The sequence below is a fragment of the Schistocerca cancellata genome, chromosome 1 (genome assembly GCF_023864275.1).
Source record: "Schistocerca cancellata isolate TAMUIC-IGC-003103 chromosome 1, iqSchCanc2.1, whole genome shotgun sequence".
Classification (NCBI taxonomy): Eukaryota; Metazoa; Arthropoda; class Insecta; order Orthoptera; family Acrididae; genus Schistocerca; species Schistocerca cancellata.
In genome coordinates, this window is record NC_064626.1 from 1,276,233,280 (window position 1) to 1,276,261,165 (window position 27,886).

Here is a 27,886-nt window from a genome sequence, read left to right on the forward strand (position 1 = left end):
CGCTACCGGGGTGCTAACAACCACGCAGTTCAGTGCCCCGGAAACTGAACATCACTATCATAAGCACGACTGTAGCAAGAAGTTCTCAAACATCACGAACCAAATCCACCGAGTTTCCACAACACTAAAATAAGCGATTTTTGTCTCTTTCCCTGCATGAAAGCATTCCTTCTTAGGCGTAGATTTGATTCGGCTGTAGAGGTCATGTCTGTCCAGGAGAGGAGCCGTATGGGACTTTCCCGCCTACATGTTTCGGCGGTGCTTCCAATCGTTATACGGACGTTGTCGTGCTTAGCGGCTAATAGCGACAATTGTGTGGGACTATGTGGAATTGTTTTGATGTGAACCGTGGCCGTATGGCCTTCGGCCAAAAGCCGATATAAAAGAAAAGTTGGCCGTGGCTTATGGCCTAAGGGCCAAAGAATATTTTTTTACTGTGAACCATGTTATGCATGAAAGACATCCAGGTACTTATGGACAGATACTTTCTAGACGTCAGTCTCAAAACTTAATAACTGCTTTAGTGTAAATAGTTTAATGCTGTCCTACAAGAAAGCTATAAATGTAATTAAAGCACTATGACACGTGTTGTGGGCAGCCCATCGTAGCATGTTGCTTAACATGTATAGAGCATGCTTACGAACGAGAATCGACTATGGCTCTTTTACATGAGATAATACGTGAAGTCCAGTTTAAACAAGTGTACGGATGCATCAGGATATGCTTGGGACCAATTACATGTAGGATGCACCATTTACTACCCATAGTCAGAATAAAGAAACTGTGAGTTGGCAGAAAATACCTCAATCTTTTGCCGGCCGGAGTGGCCGTGCGGTTATAGGCGCTACAGTCTGGCACCGCGTGTCCGCTACGGTCGCAGGTTTGAATCCTGCCTCGGGCATGGATGTGTGTGATGTCCTTAGGTTAGTTAGGTTTAAGTAGTTCTAAGTTCTAGGGGACTGATGACCACAGTAGTTAAGTCCCATAATGCTCAGAGCCACTTGAACCAACCTCAATCTTTTTCTGCAGAATCAATCGCCATCAATAATGAACTAAAGTATTTTATACACTTAGTTCCAGGCAAAATTGTAATAGTCCCCTATCCTATATGTATTTAACATTCAATGACAACGAGAAACTGAAGAGCACCTTTGAATAATTATACCATCAGTGTAATAGAACAGTGCGTTCAGTGTAACGTAAAGAGGGAAAGTCATAGAGTTGGCTTCGGTGGAAGCACACTGTGGAAGCAAATACAATGAAAAAGTGGGCTGCTGAGGGCGGATGAGTACCTCCCATCTTGTTATTCGCTCGAAGCTGACGCCCGACAGAACTAGTTCGACAGTTTTGCGTCTCCTGAAGGCATTGCAGCCCCTGCAGCCGGCCACATGTGGTTAGCTACAGTTGTAGCAAAGATGAGTCTCTTCCTTCTTTTTTGGGCATTCTCTGCTCTGGTGCGATGCTGCGCACTCCACTCAGCGAACTGGCAAGTGGCAGTGGCGTGCTGCACGGTCTGTGCATCGCCAACGGCAGTACTGAGCTCTCTCGCCACTTAGGTCGGAGGCGTTCCACTGTCACTGGAATATCCGCGATCTTTCCAACCTGGAGAATTTTCCGTTTTTGGCCGTTGTCGACTAGGACAACGAGGAACAGCGGCGTACTCTTGAGTGTCCTAGGTGACTTCCTCAGGCGTGTGGAACATATTGGGAATCCCAGGGTCTCCAGTTCCCTCTTCAGCTGCTCAGGTCCCATCTTCATTGGAAGACGTTTCAAGAACATCTTCAGTTGATTAAGAGGCATTTCATTGTGGTAAAACAATGCAGCTTCTCTATTTTCACCAGTTCCATGGCCTTCCGTTGGTCATAGGAGGACGCCTTATGTACCTTGTATAGGTCAGGTTGGTTGTTGAACTTAGAAGTGGCAATGCTAGTTGAACATGGGATGGGTTCAATAATTATACCTACGCTCTTCCTCCACCACTGTCGGTTCCGGGGTTCCGCCTGCAGTCGACTCCTATAAGGCTCTCATCAGCAGCATCTGTAGGCGTTCCCAGATTCCAGGTGAGCTCCAGCAAGTGTGGATTGTGGGAGGCCTCATTCCGTGGTCTCGCACTGACAAATACCTCGCGTGGCCTTGGACCGTCGCCCAACTTGGGGACCACACATCCGAGACTCATTCCGTGGTCTCGCACTGACAAATACAGGGTGTTTCAAAAATGACTGGTATATTTGAAACGGCAATAAAAACTAAACGAGCAGCGATAGAAATACACCGTTTGTTGCAATATGCTTGGGACAACAGTACATTTTCAGGCAGACAAACTTTCGAAATTACAGTAGTTACAATTTTCAACAACAGATGGTGCTGCGGTCTGGGAAACTCTATAGTGCGATATCTTCCACATATCCACCATGCGTAGCAATAATATGGCGTAGTCTCCGAATGAAATTACCCGAAACCTTTGACAACGTGTCTGGCGGAATGGCTTCACATGCAGATGAGATGTACTGCTTCAGCTGTTCAATTGTTTCTGGATTCTGGCGGTGCACCTGGTCTTTCAAGTGTCCCCACAGAAAGAAGTCACAGGGGTTCACGTCTGGCGAATAGGGAGGCCAATTCACGCCACCTCCTGTATGTTTCGGATAGCCCAAAGCAATCACACGATCATCGAAATATTCATTCAGGAAATTAAAGACGTCGGCCGTGCGATGTGGCCGGGCACCATCTTGCATAAACCACGAGGTGCTCGCAGTGTCGTCTAAGGCAGTTTGTACCGCCACAAATTCACGAAGAATGTCCAGATAGCGTGATGCAGTAATCGTTTCGGATCTGAAAAATGGGCCAATGATTCCTTTGGAAGAAATGGCGGCCCAGACCAGTACTTTGAGGATGCAGGGACGATGGGACTGCAACATGGGGCTTTTCGGTTCCCCATATGCGCCAGTTCTGTTTATTGACGAAGCCGTCCAGGTAAAAAAAAGCTTCTTCAGTAAACCAAATGCTGCCCACATCCATATCGCCGTCATCAATCCTGTGCACTATATCGTTAGCGAATGTCTCTCGTGCAGCAATGGTAGCGGCGCTGAGGGGTTGCCGCATTTGAATTTTGTACGGATAGAGGTGTAAACTCTGGCGCACGAGACGTTGGCGTCATTTGGACCGCAGCTGCAACATGGCGAACGGAAACCTGAGGCCGCTGTCGGATCACCTGCTGCACTAGCTGCGCGTTGCCCTCTGTGGTTTCTGTACGCGGTCGCCCTACCTTTCCAGCACGTTCATCCGTCACGTTCCCAGTCCATTGAAATTTTTCAAACAGATCCTTTATTGTATCGCTTTTCGGTCCTTTGGTTACATTAAACCTACGTTGAAAACTTCGTCTTGTTGCAACAACACTGTGTTCTAGGCGGTGGAATTCCAACACCAGAAAAATCCTCTGTTCTAAGGAATAAACCATGTTGTCTACAGCACACTTGCACGTTGTGAACAGCACACGCTTACAGCAGAAAGACGACGTACAGAATGGCGCACCCACAGACTGCGTTGTCTTCTATATCGTTCACATCACTTGCAGCGCCATCTGTTGTTGAAAATTGTAACTACTGTAATTTCGAAAGTTTGTCCGCCTGAAAATGTACTGTTGTCCCAAGCATATTGCAACAAACGGTGTATTTCTATCGCTGCTCGTTTAGTTTTTATTGCCGTTTCAAATATACCGGTCATTTTTGAAACACCCTGTACCTCGCGTGACCTTGGACCGTCGCCCAACTTGGGGACCACACATGCGAGAGGAGAGCGGCCGAGCGCTCGGAAGGATGCGCTTGCTGTGTCCCCTACCCAACCCAACGACTACTCTGCCCACGCGACGCGCATCTCAGTGTATCTGGCGTTCAAGAGGTCGGTGCACGAGTACGCCGCTGTAGTGTGGGGCAAGGCGGCAGAAACACCACAAAGACTGCGGAACAAGGCCCTCCGGCTGGCGCTGCATCTGCGCCCAGATTTCAGCACGAGGCAGCGTCACGATATCGCGGGCTCGTGAGCTCGCCTCGAGATCCTACACGTCGGCGCGAATGTCGGCAAACCCGCTGGTCAGTGGACTGGACGGTCAAGCTCACTGACGCTCAGACAGGAGGTGGCCGAACCTGCTGCTGGAGTGACGAACCCAGCAGCAAGAGAAGAGTAAACACATAAACGTGACAGCCGAGAAGACTACACAATTGCGGCAGGACAACACTTTCTGCACGAATCACCGAAGCAGGAACAGCAGCCTCTGCTTAAGCTGCATCAACTGTGCTTGGAATGCACGTGAGTTACGTCTGCCTGTCTGTCTGTCTTCAGTCCGAATCGCATGTCTGTGGGCTGCCGTACCGTGTTCGGACTACTGCGATTCCAGGTATTCTCTCTGCTGTCCATTCCCTCTTTAGTCCTGTGCGCCAGGCCGAGCTCTGGTGTTTCATCTTCGGTCCCATGCACCCATCTGCCTGCTGGCGTTCCGTTTTTAGTCCAGCGCAGTTCCAGGTGTTCCCTTTATCGGTCCGCTCCCGCTAGAACCGCCATGCAACGTTCTGTCTTGGGTCCGGTGCGGCTGTACACGTTTATGAGTGAGACGTCGCCTCGAACTCGGATGTTACGCGTTGGGTGCATGCTCGACGCAGTGACGGCTGAAATACGATGCAGTGGAGAGCCACTTCACCGGAAGAATGCTACCTCCAGATCTCCCGCCAATCGAGATCCTGGGAGCACGTGTCCCACGAAGCAGGACGGTGAATTACCTGTGTATCACCCTAGACCCGGGCGCCTCACATTCCTGACGTCAGAGGCAGAGTCATAGGGAGCCTTCGCGCTCTATACTTGCTGCTCAGCCTGCAGTCGACGCTACCACCGCACCACGGTGTCACGCAATTCCTAGCGCTGGTCCAACCAGTGTTGGAGTATGCAGCCGTGGTGTGCGGAAGGCCACAGACTCACTGCGAACGGTTCAAAACCGAGTGGTGAAATCCGCCCTGCTTCTTTCGAAGGAATACTCCACTCGCCTGCTGCACGAGGACGGTAGCATCCCGTTCCTGCAGGACAAAATCTGGATCACTGCGTGCTCCTTCTACTAGAAGGACGGTCAATACCTCAACTGGATCGTTCGTGAAATGGTTCAAATGGCTCTGAGCACTATGGGACTTAACTTCTGAGGTCATCAGTCCCCTAGAACTTAGAACTACTTAAACCTAACTAACCTAAGGACAACACACACATCCATACCCGAGGCAGGATTCGAACCTGCGACCGTAGCAGTCACGCGGTTCCAAACTGAAGCGCTTAGAACCGCACGGTCACACGATCGTTCGTGAACTTGGCCATCAGACACACCACTGGCCAGCCACTAGTTGGCCTGACGTGCTGTGAGAATAATTATTTTCTCGTATCACACACAGGAAACCACCACCACATCTCCAAATGCCGACTCATATAGGTAATCTTCGTACATCCATGGTTGAAATGGAGGACAGTGGGACGTCAGCTGGTATAAATATATATTAAAACTGAAGAAATTGGTCCAGCTGTATTTAAGGTGTCGATTTTATTTTGGCAACTAGTTTCAACGTTGTAACAACGTCATCTTCAGGCCCATACACTTGTTGACGTCAACTGTGTGCTGCTGATACTAGAAGTCAGTGGTGAGATATGGACGTGCTCCGTGTGAAAGGTGGGTAGTAACTAATATAGGTACGGTTTTGTTGTTTTTCTTCCCCACAGGAACAGCATGCACTGAGACGACAAAAGTCATGGGATTCTCAATAATATATCGTCGGACCTCCTTTTGCCAACGTAATGCAGCAACTAGACCTGACATGGATTGTACAAGTCCAGTTGCGAACAGCTGTAGCCTGGCGACAAATCGCATTGTCATCCGTAAGAATTCGATCGTTGTTTGAGAACATGAGGTCCATGAATGGATGAAAATGTTCTGCAATGACTATTTCCAGTCAATGACGGGTTCAGGCCACTGTATTCCAGTGGTCTAGGGTCCAGCCGATGTGGTCACCAGCTCAGGAGAGGCGCTGAAGGCGATTTCGTGTTGGGGAAGTTGAACGGGCGATCTTTGCGTTGGCCGATCTGGCGACTGTGGCACTAGAGGTGAGATCACAAGTCTGCGTGGCCGCCTCCTCTGTTGGCCGAGGAGAGGCAAGGACAGTGCTGTATTTTCCTGTCTGAGGCACGGTGGGCTTTCGGCTGGCGAATAATTTTCGAGCAGCAAAGGTCGACACCTTTTCCTTCAGTCTGATTTCCTGAATGAGCTTTTCTTCTTTAAAAATGGGTCAATCTCTAGAGGAAGCAGTGTGGTCACCTATACAGTTGATGCAACGAGGGGATGGGGGTGGACAAGCACCCCCATGGGCATCCTTGCCACACGTAACACATTTGGCCGGATTGGAACAGGACTGGCTGGTATTATTGAACCGCTGACACCGATAGCAACGTGTAGGGTTTGAGACGTAATAGCGAACGGAAATTCTCTCATAGCCCGCTTTTATGTTCGATGGGAGTTGAACTCTGTCAAATGTCAAGAAGACAGTACGGGTTGGAACGATGTTCGTGTCAACCCTTTTCATGACTCGATGAACAGCCGTTACGCCCTGGTCAGACAGGTAGTGTTGAATTTCCTCGTCGGACAATCCGTCGAGGGAGCGTGTATAAACGACCACACGTGAGGAATTTAAAGTGCGGTGTGCTTCCACCTGGATAGGGATGGTGTGTAGCAGTGAAGTACGCAGCAATTTTTGTACCTGGAGGGTACTGACTGTTTCTAACAACAAGGTGCCATTTCGTAATCTGGAACAAGACTTTACAGGACCTGCAGTTGCGTCGACACCTTTCTGAATAATGAAAGGGTTGACCGTGGAGAAGTCGTGACCTTCGCCAGACTCGAGAAACAACAAGGAACTGTGCCAACGATGGAAGAACTGTCTGTGGCTGAGACTCATTGAACTTACGCTTGTGAGCAGACACAGTGGAAGATGAGAAAACCATTGCGGAAGTATCCCCCATGATTACCGGCGTCTCCGATGGCGCGCTCCTTCCTTGTGGGGGCCCTCTCTGAGGGCACTCCCGTTTTAGGTGATTGTTCACACCTCAGGTCACACCTCCCGAGAAACGGACGGAGGGACCAATCGGCACTTTCTGAAGGTATCAGCTCGGGTAATCACCTCTCCCTGGGCCTGGCCGTTACCAGGGGGTAGGTACGTGTCCTACCTGTCTACCCAGGGCGGGGAATTACTCGTTACCCCGTCACCAGCTACGCATGAAAATGCGTGGGTCGGCCTTCAGACACGCGCAGGGAAGAAAAAAGAGAAATGGAAAAACAAAGAAAGGGAAAGGAAAGAAGAGAGGTCTCAAACGCCGCAGCGGAGAAAAAGGTAAAGAGAAGAGGTAAGGAAAAGAGAAGGACAAAGGAAGGATGAAGACTTGCAAGAAGAGAAAGCGAAGAACGTGTTACAATTTCGAGCGTTCGTCTCCGGACATAGGCACAAAACATACTCCCAGAGGGGGAGAAAGGGAAGGAAGGAGGCGGAGGTGAGGGTGAGGGGGCCAAGATGGGGGATGGGGAGGATGCAGAAAAGGAAGGTATGTAGCCCGGAAAGGAAGGAGGGCCACATAAGCTCGGGGTCCCATGCTCGCTACGCACGTATCCACAAAAGAGTAGTGGACCCCCTGGTGGGGGGGGGGGGGGACCGGCCTTCCTGATTTAGGTTTTCTGTGATTTCCCTAAATCGCTATTGGCAAATGCCGGGATGGTTCCTTTGAAGGGGCACGGACGACTTCCTGCCCCATCCTTCCCTAATCCGGTGGGACCGATGTCCTCGCTGTTTGGTCCATTCTCCCATATCAACCAACCAACAAGCAGAGTGTAGGTAATGTCTTTAGTACGTCTGTTGATCCTTCCCTTCTGTCAACGAAAAGGAATCTTTCGTTCGTCCTCTCCACAACATTTTCTGTGATCGTTCCGATTTCAGTTATTATTAACTGTAGACGCACAGAGTCTGTCAGAGAGTTATATACGCTAGCTCTGATGCTGAAGTATGTATTCTATTTTTGATTTTACACTGCTAGTTCCGTCGAACCAGACTGAGGAGCAAATCTCCATGGTCATGGAAAGTCTAAGCATAGGAAAATACAACAGAAAAGTAATAATAGATTAAATAATACTTTTATGATTGCTCAAGAGACGACAAGTTATAAGTTAATACAAAAACAGTCAACAGTGTAAGACAGAAAACAGCTTAATTTTTCAAGGAACTCCTCGACAGAATAGGAGGAGTGACCTATGACGAAACCCTTCAGCTCAGATTTGAAACCATGTGGATTTCTGCTAAGATTTTTGGGCTCCTGTGGTAGCGTATTTGAAAATAGATGCAGCAGAATTCTGCACGCCTTTCTGCACAAGAGGCAAGAAGGTGCGACCCAAACGCAGACTGGATTTCTGCGTAGTATTAACCGAGTGAAAGCTCCTAATTCTTGGGAATAAGGTGGTACTGTTAACACGAAACGACATTAGAGAATATATATATATATATATATATATATATATATATATATATATATATATATATATATATATATATACACTCCTGGAAATTGAAATAAGAACACCGTGAATTCATTGTCCCAGGAAGGGGAAACTTTATTGACACATTCCTGGATCAGATACATCACATGATCACACTGACAGAACCACAGGCACATAGACACAGGCAACAGAGCATGCACACTGTCGGCACTAGTACAGTGTATATCCACCTTTCGCAGCAATGCAGGCTGCTATTCTCCCATGGAGACGATCGTAGAGATGCTGGATGTAGTCCTGTGGAACGGCTTGCCATGCCATTTCCACCTGGCGCCTCAGTTGGACCAGCGTTCGTGCTGGAAGTGCAGACCGCGTGAGACGACGCTTCATCCAGTCCCAAACATGCTCAATGGGGGACAGATCCGGAGATCTTGCTGGCCAGGGTAGTTGACTTACACCTTCTAGAGCACGTTGGGTGGCACGGGATACATGCAGACGTGCATTGTCCTGTTGGAACAGCAGGTTCCCTTGCCGGTCTAGGAATGGTAGAACGATGGGTTCGATGACGGTTTGGATGTACCGTGCACTATTCAGTGTCCCCTCGACGATCACCAGTGGTATACGGCCAGTGTAGGAGATCGCTCCCCACACCATGGTGCCGGGTGTTGGCCCTGTGTGCCTCGGTCGTATGCAGTCCTGATTGTGGCGCTCACCTGCACGGCGCCAAACACGCATACGACCATCACTGGCACCAAGGCAGAAGCGACTCTCATCGCTGAAGACGACACGTCTCCATTCGTCCCTCCATTCACGTATGTCGCTACACCACTGGAGGTGGGCTGCACGATGTTGGGGCGTGAGCGGAAGACGGCCTAACGGTGTGCGGGACCGTAGCCCAGCTTTATGGAGACGGTTGCGAATGGTCCTCGCCGATACCCGGGAGCAACAGTGTCCCTAATTTGCTGGGAAGTGGCGGTGCGGTCCCCTACGGCACTGCGTAGGATCCTACGGTCTTGGCGTGCATCCGTGCGTCGCTGCGGTCCGGTCCCAGGTCGACGGGCACGTGCACCTTCCGCCGACCACTGGCGACAACATCGATGTACTGTGGAGACCTCACGCCCCACGTGTTGAGCAATTCGGCGGTACGTCCACCCGGCCTCCCGCATGCCCACTATACGCCCTCGCTCAAAGTCCGTCAAGTGCACATACGGTTCACGTCCACGCTGTCGCGGCATGCTACCAGTGTTAAAGACTGCGATGGAGCTCCGTATGCCACGGCAAACTGGCTGACACTGACGGCGGCGGTGCACAAATGCTGCGCAGCTTGCGCCATTCGACGGCCAACACCGCGGTTCCTGGTGTGTCCGCTGTGCCGTGCGTGTGATCATTGCTTGTACAGCCCTCTCGCAGTGTCCGGAGCAAGTATGGCGGGTCTGACACACCGGTGTCAATGTGTTCTTTTTTCCATTTCCAGGAGTGTATATAGGTCAAGGGAAGTGTCCGATTCAAATGATATTGTGTTTAGTGGTATTTGGAGAGTTTTGTGACGTCGGTTTTTTTCGTCGTTTTGCGTGGTTTTGTATGCGGGTGGGTGTCTAAATTTGTTTATATTTAGTTTGTCCCCTCCCAAAAACCCCCTATTCCCGCGCTTGTCCCGGTAGTGTCATTAGGCATTTTGTGGAATGTGTGTGTTTGTTTTTCGACGTATTTTCGTCCTCATAATGTGTACGTAACGACTTTATATGCGCCATATTGGAATCGTGGTTTATAGTCGTTTCCGCCATATTTGTGACGTCATGGGTCAAAGCAGACGGGCGGGATCGGACGCTTCCGTATTTCCCGGAGACCGGCATTCTTGCGACCGTACACTTTCATCACCGCTGCTGCCAGCAGTCACGTACGGTGGCTACACTCCTGCCAAGACGCTGTGCAGTATCGCAGAAGGAACATCCTGTTCCTCGTAGCCCTGTTACTCGACATTGTTCGGACTCAGTGAGGCGATGATGATGGCGTCTTCGTCGCCTTAAATGCGTTCTTGAGCAGCATCGACTCGCCTCGTCCAATCTCAAAGGTAATTGACGCTAATGGCCGTTAAAGCGTGTAGTTAAAGCGAACCTGATTTGCATCGTCATAGTGAAGCTACTAGCGCCACTCTTATGCGACTGGTGCAGAATTTGAAAAGACATCATCTTTGAATGTAGAAAGATGCCTACCAAGTTTCATTTATTTCGCACAATTATTTCTCGGTGTTGCGACTTATTCTTGCATTGGCGTATGTCTCGGCGGAAGGAACAGCGTGCTGTAATCGAATCTCCAACCGTAGATGGAGCAGCCTCTGCTTCAGCAAAATGGTTCAAATGGCTCTGAGCACTATGGGACTTAACATCTGAGGTCATCAGTCCCCTAAACGTAGAACTACACTCCTGGAAATGGAAAAAAGAACACTTTCACACCGGTGTGTCAGACCCACCATACTTGCTCCGGACACTGCGAGAGGGCTGTACAAGCAATGACCACACGCACGGCACAGCGGACACACCAGGAACCGCGGTGTTGGCCGTCGAATGGCGCTAGCTGCGCAGCATTTGTGCACCGCCGCCGTCAGTGTCAGCCAGTTTGCCGTGGCATACGGAGCTCCATCGCAGTCTTTAACACTGGTAGCATGCCGCGACAGCGTGGACGTGAACCGTATGGGCAGTTGACGGACTTTGAGCGAGGGCGTATAGTGGGCATGCGGGAGGCCGGGTGGACGTACCGCCGAATTGCTCAACACGTGGGGCGTGAGGTCTCCACAGCACATCGATGTTGTCGCCAGTGGTCGGCGGAAGGTGCACGTGCCCGTCGACCTGGGACCGGACCGCAGCGACGCACGGATGCACGCCAAGACCGTAGGATCCTACGCAGTGCCGTAGGGGACCGCACCGCCACTTCCCAGCAAATTAGGGACACTGTTGCTCCTGGGGTATCGGCGAGGACAATTCGCAACCGTCTCCATGAAGCTGGGCTACGGTCCCGCACACCGTTAGGCTGTCTTCCGCTCACGCCCCAACATCGTGCAGCCCGCCTCCAGTGGTGTCGCGACAGGCGTGAATGGAGGGACGAATGGAGACGTGTCGTCTTCAGCGATGAGAGTCGCTTCTGCCTTGGTGCCAATGATGGTCGTATGCGTGTTTGGCGCCGTGCAGGTGAGCGCCACAATCAGGACTGCATACGACCGAGGCACACAGGGCCAACACCCGGCACCATGGTGTGGGGAGCGGTCTCCTACACTGGCCGTACACCACTGGTGATCGTCGAGGGGACACTGAATAGTGCACGGTACATCCAAACCGTCATCGAACGCATCGTTCTACCATTCCTAGACCGGCAAGGGAACTTGCTGTTCCAACAGGACAATGCACGTCCGCATGTATCCCGTGCCACCCAACGTGCTCTAGAAGGTGTAAGTCAACTACCCTGGCCAGCAAGATCTCCGGATCTGTCCCCCATTGAGCATGTTTGGGACTGGATGAAGCGTCGTCTCACGCGGTCTGCATGTCCAGCACGAACGCTGGTCCAAATGAGGCGCCAGGTGGAAATGGCATGGCAAGCCGTTCCACAGGACTACATCCAGCATCTCTACGATCGTCTCCATGGGAGAATAGCAGCCTGCATTGCTGCGAAAGGTGGATATACACTGTACTAGTGCCGACATTGTGCATTCTCTGTTGCCTGTGTCTATGTGCCTGTCCTTCTGTCAGTGTGATCATGTGATGTATCTGACCCCAGGAATGTGTCAATAAAGTTTCCCCTTCCTGGGACAATGAATTCACGGTGTTCTTATTTCAATTTCCAGGGGTGTACTTTACCTAACTTACCGAAGAAAGGTTCGGGAGTGGAATTAAAATACAAGGTGAAAGGATATCAATGATACGATTCGCTGATGACATTGCTATCCTGAGTGAAAGAGGAGAAGAATTACATGACCTGCTGAACGGAATGAACAGTCTAATGAATACACAGTATGGTTTGAGAGTAAATCGGAGAAAGACGAAGGTAATGAGAAGTAGTAGAAATGAGAACAGTGAGAAACTTAACATCAGGATTGATGGTCACAAAGTCAATGAAGTTAAGGAATTCTGCTACCTAGGCAGTAAAATAACCAATGACGGACGGAGCAAGGAGGACATCAAAAGCAGACTCGCTATGGCAAAAAAAGGCATTTCTGGCCAAGAGAATTCTACTAATATCAAATACCGGCCTTAACTTGAGGAAGAAATTTCTGAGGATGTACGTCTGGAGTACAGCATTGTATGGTAGTGAAACATGGACTGTGGGAAACCGGAACAGAAGAGAATCGAAGCATTTGAGATGTGGAGCTATAGACGTATGTTGAAAATTAGGTGGACTGATAAGGTAAGGAATGAGGAGGTTCTACGCAGAATCGGACAAGAAAGGAATATATGGAAAACACTGATAAGGAAACGGGACAGGATGATAGGACATCTGCTAAGACATGAGGGAATGACTTCCATTGTACTAGAGGGAGCTGTAGAGGGCAATAACTATAGAGGAAGACAGAGATTGGAATACGTCAAGCAAATAATTGAGGACGTAGGTTGCAAGTGCTACTCTGAGATGAAGAGGTTAGCACAGGAAAGGAATTCGTGGCGGGACGCATCAAACCAGTCAGTAGACTGATGACAAAAAAAAAAAACCCTAAGGACATCACACACATCCAATTTCGAGGCAGGATTCGAACCTGCGAATGTAGCAGCAGCGTGATTCCGGACTGAAGCGGCTAGAACCGCTCGGTCATAACGGCCGGCGTGCTTCAGCATGACAACGCCAGACCACGTACGAGCGCTGCGACATCTGCAACAATCAGACCCCTTGGGTTCGCTGTCTTCCATCCTCTTTCCATCATTCTTCTCACGATCCCGATTTGGGCCCAATGTTTCCAATACGTGGAGATCATCTTCAAGAGAAGTCCTTGAAGAACTTCTCTTTCATACTGGTAACGTTTGTTTCATTTAAAAGACTTCAACACATTTCACATAAGAATTTCAGAGCGTTACTATTCAGCACGTCTTGGCAGAGTATGTAGTAGTGTGGTTATTTTATCAAAACGCCAGAGCGTCATACCAACGCTGAAGACGTCGTCTGTAATGTGGAGCCCCTTACAGGAAACGTCATCTATCACGTATGTGCATATTTCAGCTATCTGTTTAAAATATTAATTAATTTTGTGAGAGTCCTGTGACCAATGTGAAGAAAGTGTTGGACAAAATTATAAGTCCATAGTGTTGAAATTGTGAGAGTTCATTTTCCAAGGTTTGTGAAAAAGGAACAAAACAAAGAGTTAAGTATTCCTCCCTTCCTTCCGCTACAGTTCTCCTTCGGACGCACCACCCGCTAATGGATCAGGAAATGTGAAAAATGGTGCTTGTACGTTACTTATCATGTACGGGGTGTTTCAAAAAGAATGACCCCATTTCAAAACCCCATGTTTATTGACAAAAACATACTACAGACTTGGAACGAATTGGAAAATACAATATCTTATAGTTTTTAGTTTTTTTACAAGAGCTCTACTTGTCCACCAGCAGCATCACGAACATCATCTATTGTTGTTGTTGTGGTCTTCAGTCCTGAGACTGGTTTGATGCAGCTCTACATGCTGCAAGCTTCTTCATCTCCCAGTACCTACTGCAACCTACATCCTTCTGAATCTGCTTAGTGTATTCATCTCTTGGTCTCGCCCTACGATTTTTAATCTCCAGGCTGCCCTCCAATACTAATTTGGTGATCCCTTGATGCCTCAGAACATGTCCTACCAACCGATCCCTTCTTCTGGTCAAGTTGTGCCACAAACTTCTCTTCTCCCCAATCATATTCAATACTTCCTCATTAGTTATGTGATCTACCCATCTAATCTTCAGCATTCTTCTGTAGCACCACATTTCGAAAGCTTCTATTTTCTTCTTGTCCAAACTATTTACCGTCCATGTTTCACTTCTGTATATGGCTACACTCCATACAAATACTTTCAGAAATGACTTCCTGACACTTAAATCTATACTCGATGTTAACAAACTTTTCTTCTTCAGAAACGCTTTCCTTGCCATTGCCAGTCTACATTTTATATCCTCTCTACTTCGACCATCATCAGTTATTTTGCTCCCCAAATAACAAAACTCCTTTTCTAGACGTTAGCTAAATTCGCCAGAAACTTTAGAGAATTTACGTGCTTTTACAGAGGTTATGGCGGCTGTCAGTCTTTTCTTCACTTCTTGAAGGTCAAGAGGTAAAGGGGAGACGAGGAGACTTTCCTTTACAAATCCCCACAACGAAATATCAGACTGGGTTTCTCGTGCCGTTTCTCGTGAAAAAGTGCTCGGTCCCTTCTTTCTTTGAGGAAAACACAGTGGCTGGAGTGAGCTCTCTTCAAACGCTACAGAACTGACTTTTCCCACAACTTAAGGACAACTCCGGCGACTTCATTTTCCAAGAGGATGGAGCTCCACCACACTGGCACAGAGATGTACGTCAGTTTCTCAATGACACTATCCTTCAACAATGGATAGGTCGCACGGGGCCCCCGAGACAACGCCCTGCAGTGTTGGCCCCGAGATCGCCAGAGGTGACTCCATGTGATTTGTTCTTGTGGGGATGCGTGAGGGAAAGTGTGTTCGTCTCCCCTCTACCTCGTGACGCAAAAGAAATGAAGAACAGAATAACAGCCGCCGTAAATTCTGTAAAAGCAGTTGCATTGTGTAAAGTTTACGACGAATTTAGCTATCGTCGAGACATTGTTCTTGCTGCTGCTGCTGGTGGACACAGAGGATTTGTAATAGCACAGATAAAAGTTAAAGATTTTGTGAGTATTTTTCAATTAATCCCATGTTTGTAATGTTTTTATCAGTAAATACAGAGTTTTGATTCTTTTTGAAACACACCGTGTACTTGCGAACTGATGACGGAGTAGAACCGGTAATGTTGTAGCTCATATAGAAGACTATTGACTGTTGCCCATCTGGGCATCATTGAGGGAGCAGAGCAACGTAAGCTGTCTGTACAAATGATGAATCCCCTGTCAGTCATGACAACTTGGCTTGGAGAGAGTACATTCTCGGTGGGTAGCGGATAACAGATGATGTCCTCTAATACGATGAACTCTCCGCTAAACGCTACAAAGTGGTTTGCGACGTATAAAGGTAGCTATACCCCAGCAGCGCACCGTCACACAGATGTTGATGCTCTCGTGGTGACCAACAGTACCCTAACAACTGAAAGTGTGCCTAATATAGAAAGTCAGCCGTCTCCGTTTCAGAATGTGATTCTTGGAAATAATTCTCGAGACGCAGACTCTTTTGAACGTAAACAAAGCACTTACGGTCGTATGGAAAGTATATGACTGACACGAGAAAGTAATCCCTTTCGCTGTGTGACAGCTATAATAGAGTTGCAAACGGCGACAATACTGTGGAAAAGTTATCGAACACGTATTTCCTAAATTCTATCATAGAAGATGCAGTAAGTATTCCAAAATTTAAACTAACTACGAACTAGGGTAAGTTAACAGTAAATTCCTTTAATACAGCAAAGAAATCTAAGTATTAATAAGGGAAACTCTTCTGATGCAGACTGTATAACAAGTACTTTCATTTCAGAGTCTGTGACAGGCTAGCTCCATTTTCAAAAATAGTGTGCAGTCATTCACTATACGAAGGAATAGGTACTTTAACAGCTCACTACATCACAAAAAAAAACTAAACAGGTACAGTCTGCAAAATTACACATTAACATAGATTTGTAAGTGTTTACGTCATACATTGTGTGCAGACATTAACAGGTACCTCAAACAAACAGTCTAATGACGCAAAACCAGTGCAGGTTCAGAAAGTATCGTTATTGTGAAACACAGCTGGCTATGTATTCACACGAAACAATCAGCGTTAACGAGAGAGGTTATGAAGTTGACCCATGGTTCAAATGGCTCTGAGCACTATGGGACTTAACATCTATGGTCATCAGTCCCCTAGAACTTAGAACTACTTAAACCTAACTAACCTAAGGACATCACACACATCCATGCCCGGCGCAGGATTCGAACCTGCGACCGTAGCAGTCGCGCGGCTCCGGACTGAGAGCCTAGAACCGCTAGACCACCGCGTCCGGCAGTTGACCCATATTTTTAGAGTTGCAGAAGGCTTTCGACACTCCTTACTAGCGGCTTCTAATAAAACCACGTACCTATGAACTGTTGTCTCAGGCGTGAAACTACATTCGTGATTTCCTGTCAGGAGTGTCACAGTACTTAGTAACTGACAGGAAATCATCCAGTGAAGCCGAAGTTATATGTTACTTTTTCCAAGGAAGTGTGACAGGACCTTTGCTTTTCTTGAGCTGCATAAAGAAATTAGGAGACTGAATGAGCAAAGATCTTTCATTGTTCGGGAATGGTGACATCGTTTAATGTGTAATGAAGTCAGCAATATATATAAAAGAGTTACAGAATGACAGCTAAGATCTCGCAAAGGTCAAGGAGAGCAATTAACCCGTAAAAAAAAAGTGCAATGCCCTCCAAACGCAGTACTTTGAGAATGCAGCTGAATTTTTATTACGTGATAAATGACATAAATTTGGAGGTTGTCCTTCCACGTAAATATAAGGTGACTAAAGTTATGAATATCTTACATTGCAAGTTTCGTATACAAAACGCAGAGCAGAAGACGAAACAGATACTGCAGTTCGTTCGCAGAACAGTTACAAGGCACAGCGAACCCACTAAGAAATTGGTTGACCGGTATGGGATCTTTATCAAATATTACTAACAGAAGACACAAAAAAAGGACACGTTGTTTTGTGTTATCACAGTAAGTTCGACGGTGTCACGGTTTTCAAAAGCCAATTTCGATGACAATCATTTATACAAAGGCGTTTTGTGGCGAAATATTTTCTGCAAACTTCAAACAGCAACTTTCTGCTCCGAATGCCATGTTTTATTACTCTGCGCGTGTAGTAAGAAGAATGACAATCGTGCTAAAATTGGAGATATATTTAAGTGTCGTTTTTTCTTTTTTTGCATTCGTCATTCGAGTGTGTCCTGCGCCTCTCGCCAGGCAGTTGAACGTAAAACTGCGGAGTAACCATGCAGTTGCTGGCCTCACCTTAATAGTGGAGCCCTCCACGTACGGCCATCCGAGTTGGCGATGACAAGCGGCCGGATCAGCGATGTTCCGGCTGGGCGTCGGTAAACACGGCACTCGGTCGCGGCCGTCCCCTTGAAAGCGTCGCGGGCTGCAGACGGCTTGCCTTCCGCCCTTCCCGTTCCAGGATCGAAGGCCACGCGCGGGACTCGACAGTTTATCCGCCGAGAAGGAGCGTCCAGTGGGGGCTGTGAGCAGGCCGCAGTCGCCGGCACGTCCAGCCCGCTTGCCGTCCAGCGACGCACTGAGAGGAAGCGCTGCTCGGAACCCGCTACCCCACCCCCAGAGAGAGGTGGTCGGTCGTGCGCATGCGCGGCCGGCTCGGTCCTGCTGCAACCGAGCTGCAGTTATACGGCGCAGCGGAGTACAGTCGCAGGCAATGCGGAGGTGGGGGTTCAGGCGAGAGGCGGTCTAATCTACCACTGCGAGCAGGGTAGCCGAGCGACGCTTCCGCCACGTCACACAGAGAAATAAACCTGTTATTGAAACAATTGTGTGTATTTTTGGCATCCTGCGGCTGTTTGTCGTACAAAAAGATACAGAGTATTTAAAAATGTTTCATAAACTCTGCTAGTAACTAGAAAACATTGTAAACAATGTGTCTATTGTCTTTACAGTAGAATTTTTACTTCAGTGCACAATTCTAAGCATAGCTTCGTTTTCAAGGCTTCATTGCGTTGTTGACATGCCAGCAAAGAGTATCAGTAGAAGTTATATTACGGTTTTTAACTGCAATTTACAAAGCTGCGGTAGAATTGCAGAAGTGTGTGTAGATATTTTTTAACTAATTATAAACTTGCATCTCGAACATATTCTGAGTCGTGGTTACCTTTGTGCTCAGACGGCAAAGACTACCGAATCCGCCGGTTAGTCCCTCAACCGTTAGGGGTAAAACGGCAAGTAAGGCTAGCCACCTGCTTCCCTAGTACTTTAAATATGATGCTGGCAACAATGAGAGCAAAATGCCTCGGGCCCTTGGGAAATGACGGAGTCCCACCTCTAATTGACAAACCAGGGACTCCTAAGATACGACTCGGCAAACGAATGCTAACGAGATGGGGAGCTATTAATATCAATGGGGGCTACTCCGGGAAAAAGGTAGAGCTGCAAGTAAGATGGGGTGGACGGTTTAAGCTATTAGTGACATTCAGGTAAGCGGTGAGAAAGAAGAGGAAGTGGGAGAATACAAGGTCTACCTGTCAGGAGTCAAAGCAGGAATGGCACAATGGGGTGTAGGGCTTTAAATCAGAAAAGAAATGGAACCCAGTGTAGTTGCAATAAGGTAAGTAAACGAACGACTGATGTGGATAGATTTGACAGTGTCTAGCAAGAAAATTAGGACTGTGTCAGTATATTCGCATTGTGAAGGGACAGATCAAGATAAGATGGATAGTTTTTATGAGGCACTCAGTGATGTAGTTGTTAGAGTAAAGGACAAGGACAGTGTTCTGCTCACGGGTGATTTTAATGCCAGGACTTGAAAGGGTATGAAAAGGTTATGGGTAAATTTGGAGAGGATATGGAGGCCAACAGGAACGGGAAACAACTCTTGGATTTCTGTGCCAGTATGGGCTTAGTAATCACAAACTCATTTTTTAAACATAAGAACATTCACATGTACACTTGGGAAGGCAGGGGAACAAGATCTGTCATTGACTATATAGTAACAGATCAGGAATTCGGGAAGGCTGTGAGGGACACACGTGTATTCAGGGGATTCTTTGATGACACTGGTCACTATTTAATCTGCAGTGAAATTGGTATCGTGAGGCCGAAAGTGCTGGAGGTCAGGTCCATATGTAGGAGGATAAGAGTGGAAAAACTTCAGGATAAGGAAATCAGGCACAAGTACATAACAGTGATGTCAGAAAGGTACCAGTTAGTTGAAGTTAGTCAATTACAGTCATTGGAAATGGAATGGAGGACTGTCAGCTGTGCAAAAGCTTGTTAAGAGCGTTGCCCTGTTCCTCATCGCACAGTAAACTGTCGTTTTCCGCCCTTGAAATGTGTGGAATCAACGCCCTTGGGACGGGGTAGCTTAATTTCCGGCATTCGTGCCAAGTCCTGAAGCCTTTTCGTGTCGAGAGAATGCGCTGATGTGTCTGAAATCCACAAGAAAACTGCATGATTTCAACGCTGTATATCGTGTATCTCCGTATCTCCGTCGTAGAGAGGGAAAGTGTTTTGGAAAGGATGTGACGACCCTCCCATCATTTGACACGCCCACGGTACCATTGGGCAGAGCTGTAGTGAAATGCACTGCCAATGTGACATCATTAGTCCATCTTACACCTTACACGAAGTTCTGACCTCAGGCCTTTTTTTCGCACGTGTCGACACCTCGCTGTCTGAATCATCACCGAGCACGTGGGTGACGTCGCGAGTCTTCACGCTTTTGCAAATTGCGGAGGATATTTGTAGACACCTTATAACACTGCAGCAGCATTTACGTAGCTTGTACTATGAAATACCAAATTTGGTTTATTACGTAGTATGTCCCCGACTGAACAAATAGTCCTGTCACGGTCGCCACGTATAACACTCCTAACTGCTACTGCTATACCTTAACCTCGAAGCTGGAGGCAGTTTGCAAAACAGAATTATTTTGTTATAGCAATTATGGTATAAAGCAACGGAGCAGTGTTACCCTCTGAGAGGAATTTTGTTATGTTGACCGTGTTGTTCCTAACGGAGGTGGCTTATCGGAAATAAAAGTCAGAATTACGTAAATATTTGAACAGTAACAAACGGAATTTTGCCTATCTGCACTGTTTAATGGATAAAGAAAATGGTCGCCAGCCTAACTAGGCAAGAGAGTGATTAACATTCTCGTTCAAGAAAATAGTTATTAGTAATTTTAGTGGATAAACACAACCTATACTTTGTCACACGGGAGTGCAGTGAACTCTGACACATACATTTGTTTACGTTAAGAATGAAGCTAGCAGTTAGAGCAGCAGAACTATTTGCAAAATTATAAGAGATACCAAAACACCCTATTACTTTCAGGCTTTAAAGAAATTATGGTTTTTTATAATTAGTGGTATTCCCATTACTTGATTCCCAGCAATAATACAATAGATAAACTGTGGATCTTGTTATATTATTAATATGCACTTCCTATACACAAGAGAGACACACACTTAACAAACATGAGTATATAACGTTTCACAACTGCAGTTTTCCACTTTTACTACAGCGAAACACCATGTTGACAAAATTTCAAGAAACTGACTCACCTTTTTTTTATTTACTACAGATATCAAGGTGATCATTTGCTAAGCAAAACATTAGAAGCCTCAGTCTTAAGAACTTTTAATTTTGCAGTTGGCAACAGCACTTTAATAAGCAGTTTTAATAGGAAAAACAACATTTACTTTAACTCACTCTCTTGCCACATTAACATTAACTTTCTTTTTACTAAGTTCAAGAGACATTAATTAGCATAACATTGGTCATAAATGTTCTTTCATTAGGGACACTCGGATATCACTTCAGCTCAAAAGGAGAGGAACCTGAGAGGTGTTATGATGAGGAGAAAAATCAAGGTAGGTACATAAATTCAGATACAAATTACCTTATATTTGAGCACACTAACACTTTCATTAAGCTGATCCTTCACTGTACATCATTGTAGTATTCCGATGTAATGATTGCGCAATGTGGTGGCAACTGCATGTTGTTAGGTGGAATTACAGGTAGAATTGCTGGTCTCTGTCATTTCTTGGTGGCGATGATCGATACCAATCCCAAAATATTTCCAGCTATTTATCCATTATTCCGAGGCATTGGAAAGCGGCAGGAAAAGCCTCTCTCGGAACCATCACAATATGCATCTGTTACATGGCAGTGCACGGACTCGTAGCTTGTCCCCGACTGACTATCAGTTCCACCTTTCCTACCTGGGCCAACCACAATTTGCGCGCGCTACACAGTTCCGTTCCCGAGGAGAACCACAACAGTCTTTACATACAGAATAACTAAGAACTCTATTTGAGGATCAGCAGTTTACATAGCAGTAACCAAATATTTTAAATAAAACAGAAAATTTGCACATATTGACATTTCTAAAAAAAATTATTCACACAAAATTACAATAATATATATAGTAAGTTTTGTTCCCTCCAAATGGAACAAAGCATTTAAACGACAGATATTCTACATTACATAGAATCAGTCCTTGACTCAAAGTTTGTACAAAGAAATGAGTATACAATTCTGTGTTATCGATTCCATCAAACAATATTTACAGAAGCTCAACGATGTAACGTTAAATGAAACAAAAGCAAAATAAATCAGTAGAGTATTAGAGCTATGGTGTTACAACCTCTGAACCAAATTTCAAACTTTCACGTCGAAATGAGAGACAATCGCGGGATTAGGTACATGTGACCCTTTAACTGCGTTGTATAGTATATTTAACCTTCGAGGCGAAGTCCTTACTCAGAAACAGTGCTCACACAAGTCCACCCATCAACAACTCACAAACACGTGGCTACTCTCTCCGGGCGCTTAGACCTGATTGTGATTGCGTCTGTCGTGAGCAGTTGCTTACTGGGTTGCAAGGTGGGGATAATGAAGAGGCATGCGGCGGATAGGGGGAGGGATAGCAGGGTGGGTGTGTAGGGAAGACGACACTGCATGTGACGGGGGAGGGGGTGGGGGCGGGGGAGGGGTAGCGGCAACGAAGAATATTTTACAAAGGAATTTCCTCCTGTGAATTTCACATATACTGATATGAAGAAACCGGATGGCACGGGTTGCAAATCTGGTACCGCGCGCCGCGGAATTTGAATCCCCGCCAGACGTCATGGACGTCGAAGACCCATAGAGGTCTGTGCGTCATCGCGCCGTAAGCTGTGGCGACGCGCGCCTCCTGGCCCGCTTGTAGTGTGAGGGCGCCACAGTGGAACACGTGTTTCCAGAGCCAGCCTCTCGCTCTGCCAGCGAGTCTAATCGTTACGTGGGTCTCGACACATCGCCTCGACACGACAGCGTGTTGATCTCGTTAATCGTGGACGTCTTGGATTCGTTTGGTTGTCTCTGTCACTCCGTTGTGTCTTGCATGTTGTCGTCGTAAGGTATTTCTCCATAGTCCGCCATTGTTTCGTGTCCGTCCTTTCCGTTAGTTTTTTTGTGCGCGGGCCGCTCTCCGTTTTGTCCCGCCGCGCTTTCTCGGCCACCCTGCGACCGTTCCGGTCGCGGCCACAACAGGTTACAACAGCAAAGGTGTCATCAAAGTGAAGCACGTCGTGCTGTGGGGCATGTTCAGCAACTGGGTGGTCCAGCTGCCTCTCGGCCACAGTTTGCCGGTGGGCGCTCGTGTGGACTGGCGACTTGTTAGTCGTCACGCCTCCGTAGAATGCGCCACAGTGGTTGCCACTAATATCTGTTCTTATGCCAGAACGTTCTTAATATGTACAGGGTTATTACAAATGATTGAAGCGATTTCACAGCTCTACAATAACTTTATTATTTGAGATATTTTCACAATGCTTTGCACACACATACAAAAACTGAAAAAGTTTTTTAGGCGCACACAAATGTTCGATATGTGCCCCTTTAGTGATTCGGCAGACATGAAGACGATAATCAAGTTCCTCCCACACTCGGCGCAGCATGTCCCCATCAATGAGTTCGAAAGCATCGTTGATGCGAGCTCGCAGTTCTGGCACGTTTCTTGGTAGAGGAGGTTTAAACACTGAATCTTTCACATAACCCCACAGAAAGAAATCGCATGGGGTTAAGTCGGGAGAGGGTGGAGGCCATGACATGAATTGCTGATCATGATCTCTACCACGACCGATCCATCGGTTTTCCAATCTCCTGTTTAAGAAATGCCGAACATTATGATGGAAGTGCGGTGGGGCACCATCCTGTTGAAAGATGAAGTCGGTGCTGTCGGTCTCCAGTTGTGGCATGAGCCAATTTTCCGCGGGCTACGCGTGAAACTTGCCCGCACGCGTTCAACCGTTTCTTCGCTCACTGCAGGGCGACCCGTTGATTTCCCCTTACAGAGGCATCCAGAAGCTTTAAACTGCGCATACCATCGCCGAATGGAGTTAGCAGTTGGTGGATCTTTGTTGAACTTCGTCCTGAAGTGTCGTTGCACTGTTATGACTGACTGATGTGAGTGCATTTCAAGCACGACATACGTTTTCTCGGCTCCTGTCGCCATTTTGTCTCACTGCGCTCTCGAGCGCTCTGGCGGCAGAAACCTGAAGTGCGGCTTCAGCCAAACAAAACTTTATGAGTTCTTCTACGTATCTGTAGTGTGTCGTGACCATATGTCAATGAATGGAGCTACAGTGAATTTATGAAATCGCTTCAATCATTTGTAATAGCCCTGTATAAAGCTACATACGTAATACCCATATCTGTGACAAATCATATAATATTGTTAATGCACTGTGTCTAGTTCCTTTTTACTGCCAGATACACTGAAGCGCCAAAGAAACTGGTACAGGCATGCGTATTCAAATACAGAGATATGTAAGCAGGCAGAATACGGCGGTGCGGCAGACAACACCTATATAAGACAACAAGAGTCTGGCGCAGGTGTTAGATCGGTTACTGCTGCTACAGTAGCAGGTAATCAAGATTTAAGTGAAACTTCATGGCAGATTAAAACTGTGTGCCGGACCGAGACTAGAACTCGGGATCTTTGCCTTTCGCGGGCAAGTGCTGGGTCCGGCACACAGTTTTAATCTCCCAGGGAGTTTCATATCAGCGCACACTCCCCTGCAGAGTGAAAATCTCATTCAAGATTTAAGTGAGTTTGAACGTGGTGCTACAGTCGGTGCACAGCCTCTCCTATGTAGCGATGAAGCAGAGATTTTCCAATACGGCCATTTCACGAGTGTACTGTTAATATCAGGAATCCAGTAAAACATCAAATCTCCGACATCGCAGCCGTAAATAGATTCTGTAAGATCGGGATCAACGACGACTGAAAAGTACCGTTCAACGTGACAGAAGCGCAACCCTTCCGCAAATTGCTCGGCCATCGACAAGTGTCAGCGTACGAACCACTCAACGAAACATCATCCATATGGGCTTTAGAAGCCAAAGGCCCACTCGTGTACCCTTGATGACTGCACGACACAAAACTTTACGCCTCGCCTGGGCCCTTCAACACCGACACTGGCCTGTTAATGACTGGAAACATGTTGCCTGGCCGGACGAGTTTCGTTTCAAATTGTATCGAGCAGATGGACGAGTGCGGATATGGAGAAAATGTCGTGAGTCCATGGACACTGCATGTCAGCAGGGTACTGTTCAATCTGGAGCCGACTCTGTAATGGTATGGGGCGTTTGTAGCTAGAGTGATATGAGACCACTTTTAGGGCTGTATACGACTCTGACAAGTGACACGTACGTAGATATCCGGTCTGACCACCTGCAGCCACGCATGTCTATAATGGAAACCGATGGACTTGGGCAATTCCAGCAGGACAATGAGACACCCCACACGTCCAGAATTGTTACAGAGTGGCTCCAGGAACACTCTTCCACTGACCACCAGACTCCCCAGACATGAGCGTTATTGAACCTACCTGAGATTCCTTGCAACGTGCTGTTCAGAAGAGATAACTCCCTACTGTTCTCACGGATGTATGGACAGTCCTGCAGGATTTATGGTGTCAGAGTTCCCTCCATCACTACTTCGGACATGCCACTTCGTGTTGCGTCACTTTTGAGTGTTCGCGGGGACCCTACAAGACATCAGGCAGGTGCGCCAGTTGTTTGACTCTTCACTGTATGTCACTCATCGAAATCGCAGGTTATGATCCGAGTCACGGCGCCATTTTGTCGCTCTCAAGTCACGCTATGCTACAGACAGTGGTTCAAATGGCTCTGAGCGCTATGGGACTTAACGTCTGAGGTCATCAGACCCCTAGAACTTAGAACTACTTAAACCTAACTAACCTAAGGACAGAACAGACATCCATGCCCGAGGCAGGATTCGAACCTGCGACCGTAGCGGTCGCGCGGTTACAGACTGAAGCGCCTAGAACCGCTCGGCCACACTGGCCGGCTACAGACAGTGGATATGGGACAGTTTCTGCAGGTGCCTCCTGTCAGTGAGACTCTCTTTGAATGATCCAGAATGTCTCTAAGAATAATGAATTAAAAGCGTCCGCCTTCAATCAAGAAAACTACACTCCTGGAAATTGAAATAAGAACACCGTGAATTCATTGTCCCAGGAAGGGGAAATTTTAATGACACATTCCTGGGGTCAGATACATCACATGATCACACTGACAGAACCACAGGCACATAGACACAGGCAACAGAGCATGCACAATGTCGGCACTAGTACAGTGTATATCCATCTTTCGCAGCAATGCAGGCTGCTATTCTACCATGGAGACGATCGTAGAGATGCTGGATGTAGTCCTGTGGAACGGCTTGCCATGCCATTTCCACCTGGCGCCTCAGTTGGACCAGCGTTCGTGCTGGACGTGCAGACCGCGTGAGACGACGCTTCATCCAGTCCCAAACATGCTCAATGGGGGACAGATCCGGAGATCTTGCTGGCCAGGGTAGTTGACTTACACCTTCTAGAGCACGTTGGGTGGCACGGGATACATGCGGACGTGCATTGTCCTGTTGGAACAGCAAGTTCCCTTGCCGGTCTAGGAATGGTAGAACGATGGGTTCGATGACGGTTTGGATGTACCGTGCACTATTCAGTGTCCCCTCGACGATCACCAGTGGTGTACGGCCAGTGTAGGAGATCGCTCCCCACACCATGATGCCGGGTGTTGGCCCTGTGTGCCTCAGTCGTATGCAGTCCCGATTGTGGCGCTCACCTGCACGGCGCCAAACACGCATACGACCATCATTGGCACCAAGGCAGAAGCGACTCTCATCGCTGAAGACGACACGTCTCCATTCGTCCCTCCATTCACGCCTGTCGCGACACCACTGGAGGCGGGCTGCACGATGTTGGGGCGTGAGCGGAAGACGGCCTAACGGTGTGCGGGACCGTAGCCCAGCTTCATGGAGACGGTTGCGAATGGTCCTCGCCGATACCCCAGGAGCAACAATGTCCCTAATTTGCTGGGAAGTGGCGGTGCGGTCCCCTACGGCACTGCGTAGGATCCTACGGTCTTGGCGTGCATCCGTGCGTCGCTGCGGTCCGGTCCCAGGTCGACGGGCACGTGCACCTTCCGCCGACCACTGGCGACAACATCGATGTACTGTGGAGACCTCACGCCCCACGTGTTGAGCAATTCGGTGGTACGTCCACCCGGCCTCCCGCATGCCCACTATACGCCCTCGCTCAAAGTCCGTCAACTGCACATACGGTTCACGTCCACGCTGTCGCGGCATGCTACCAGTGTTAAAGACTGCGATGGAGCTCCGTATGCCACGGCAAACTGGCTGACACTGACGGCGGCGGTGCACAAATGCTGCGCAGCTAGCGCCATTCGACGGCCAACACCGCGGTTCCTGGTGTGTCCGCTGTGTCGTGCGTGTGATCATTGCTTGTACAGCCCTCTCGCAGTGTCCGGAGCAAGTATGGTGGGTCTGACACACCGGTGTCAATGTGTTCTTTTTTCCATTTCCAGGAGTGTATTTATTTTATCCCTCAAACATGTCGCCACATCTGTGGCATCTTGTGTGGGGTTTTTTAATTTATTGCTTCTGCAAGATGCACCCTTATTTGCATTATATTCTAAAGTGATGAATTATGAGTTTTAAAAGTATGTATAGTAATAGTGAGCAAGGATGTGCTTTAAATTCATGGAAGTTGAGCGTAATTGTATACGGCACCGGTGGACGAAATAGCACCGTCGGTGTTAGCCGGTAGTTTCAGTTGGCTGAACAATTACTCTTTGAACAGTTATAAACAAGGCTACCGTGGACGGCTATAACCTGAAGGATTAATTCGGAAAAGCACTAGAACAATGGAAAACTTTAGTGTGAAAGTGGAATACATGTAACTGTTAATATAGGCGTGGTTGCGTCTAGACGTTGTTAGGAAGTGTGTTACGCGCAAAAAGTCTATAAACGAAGTAAAATGACTTGTAGTGTTATCCTTTCAAAACAACATTTTTCCTCTTAAAATACACGAACATTGATATTCTTAAAGTAATGAGGCACGTTTTCGTATTGGGAATCACAATTAAA

The 27,886-nt window shown here is 47.6% G+C and overlaps 1 protein-coding gene across 1 annotated transcript in view; it reads right to left on the minus strand.

Moving 5' to 3' along the window:
• The window catches only part of LOC126146468 (uncharacterized), a 198,981-nt gene extending 176,649 nt beyond the window's left edge, over positions 1 to 22,332 (minus strand). The window contains exons 1-2 of the mRNA XM_049915626.1: positions 22,301 to 22,332; positions 17,707 to 18,072 (exon numbers count right to left, since the gene is read on the minus strand). Of these exons, the coding sequence (XP_049771583.1) occupies positions 17,707 to 18,072; positions 22,301 to 22,332 (398 nt within the window). The remainder of the gene's footprint in view (positions 1 to 17,706; positions 18,073 to 22,300) is intronic.
• Between the last annotated feature and the right edge of the window lie 5,554 nt (positions 22,333 to 27,886).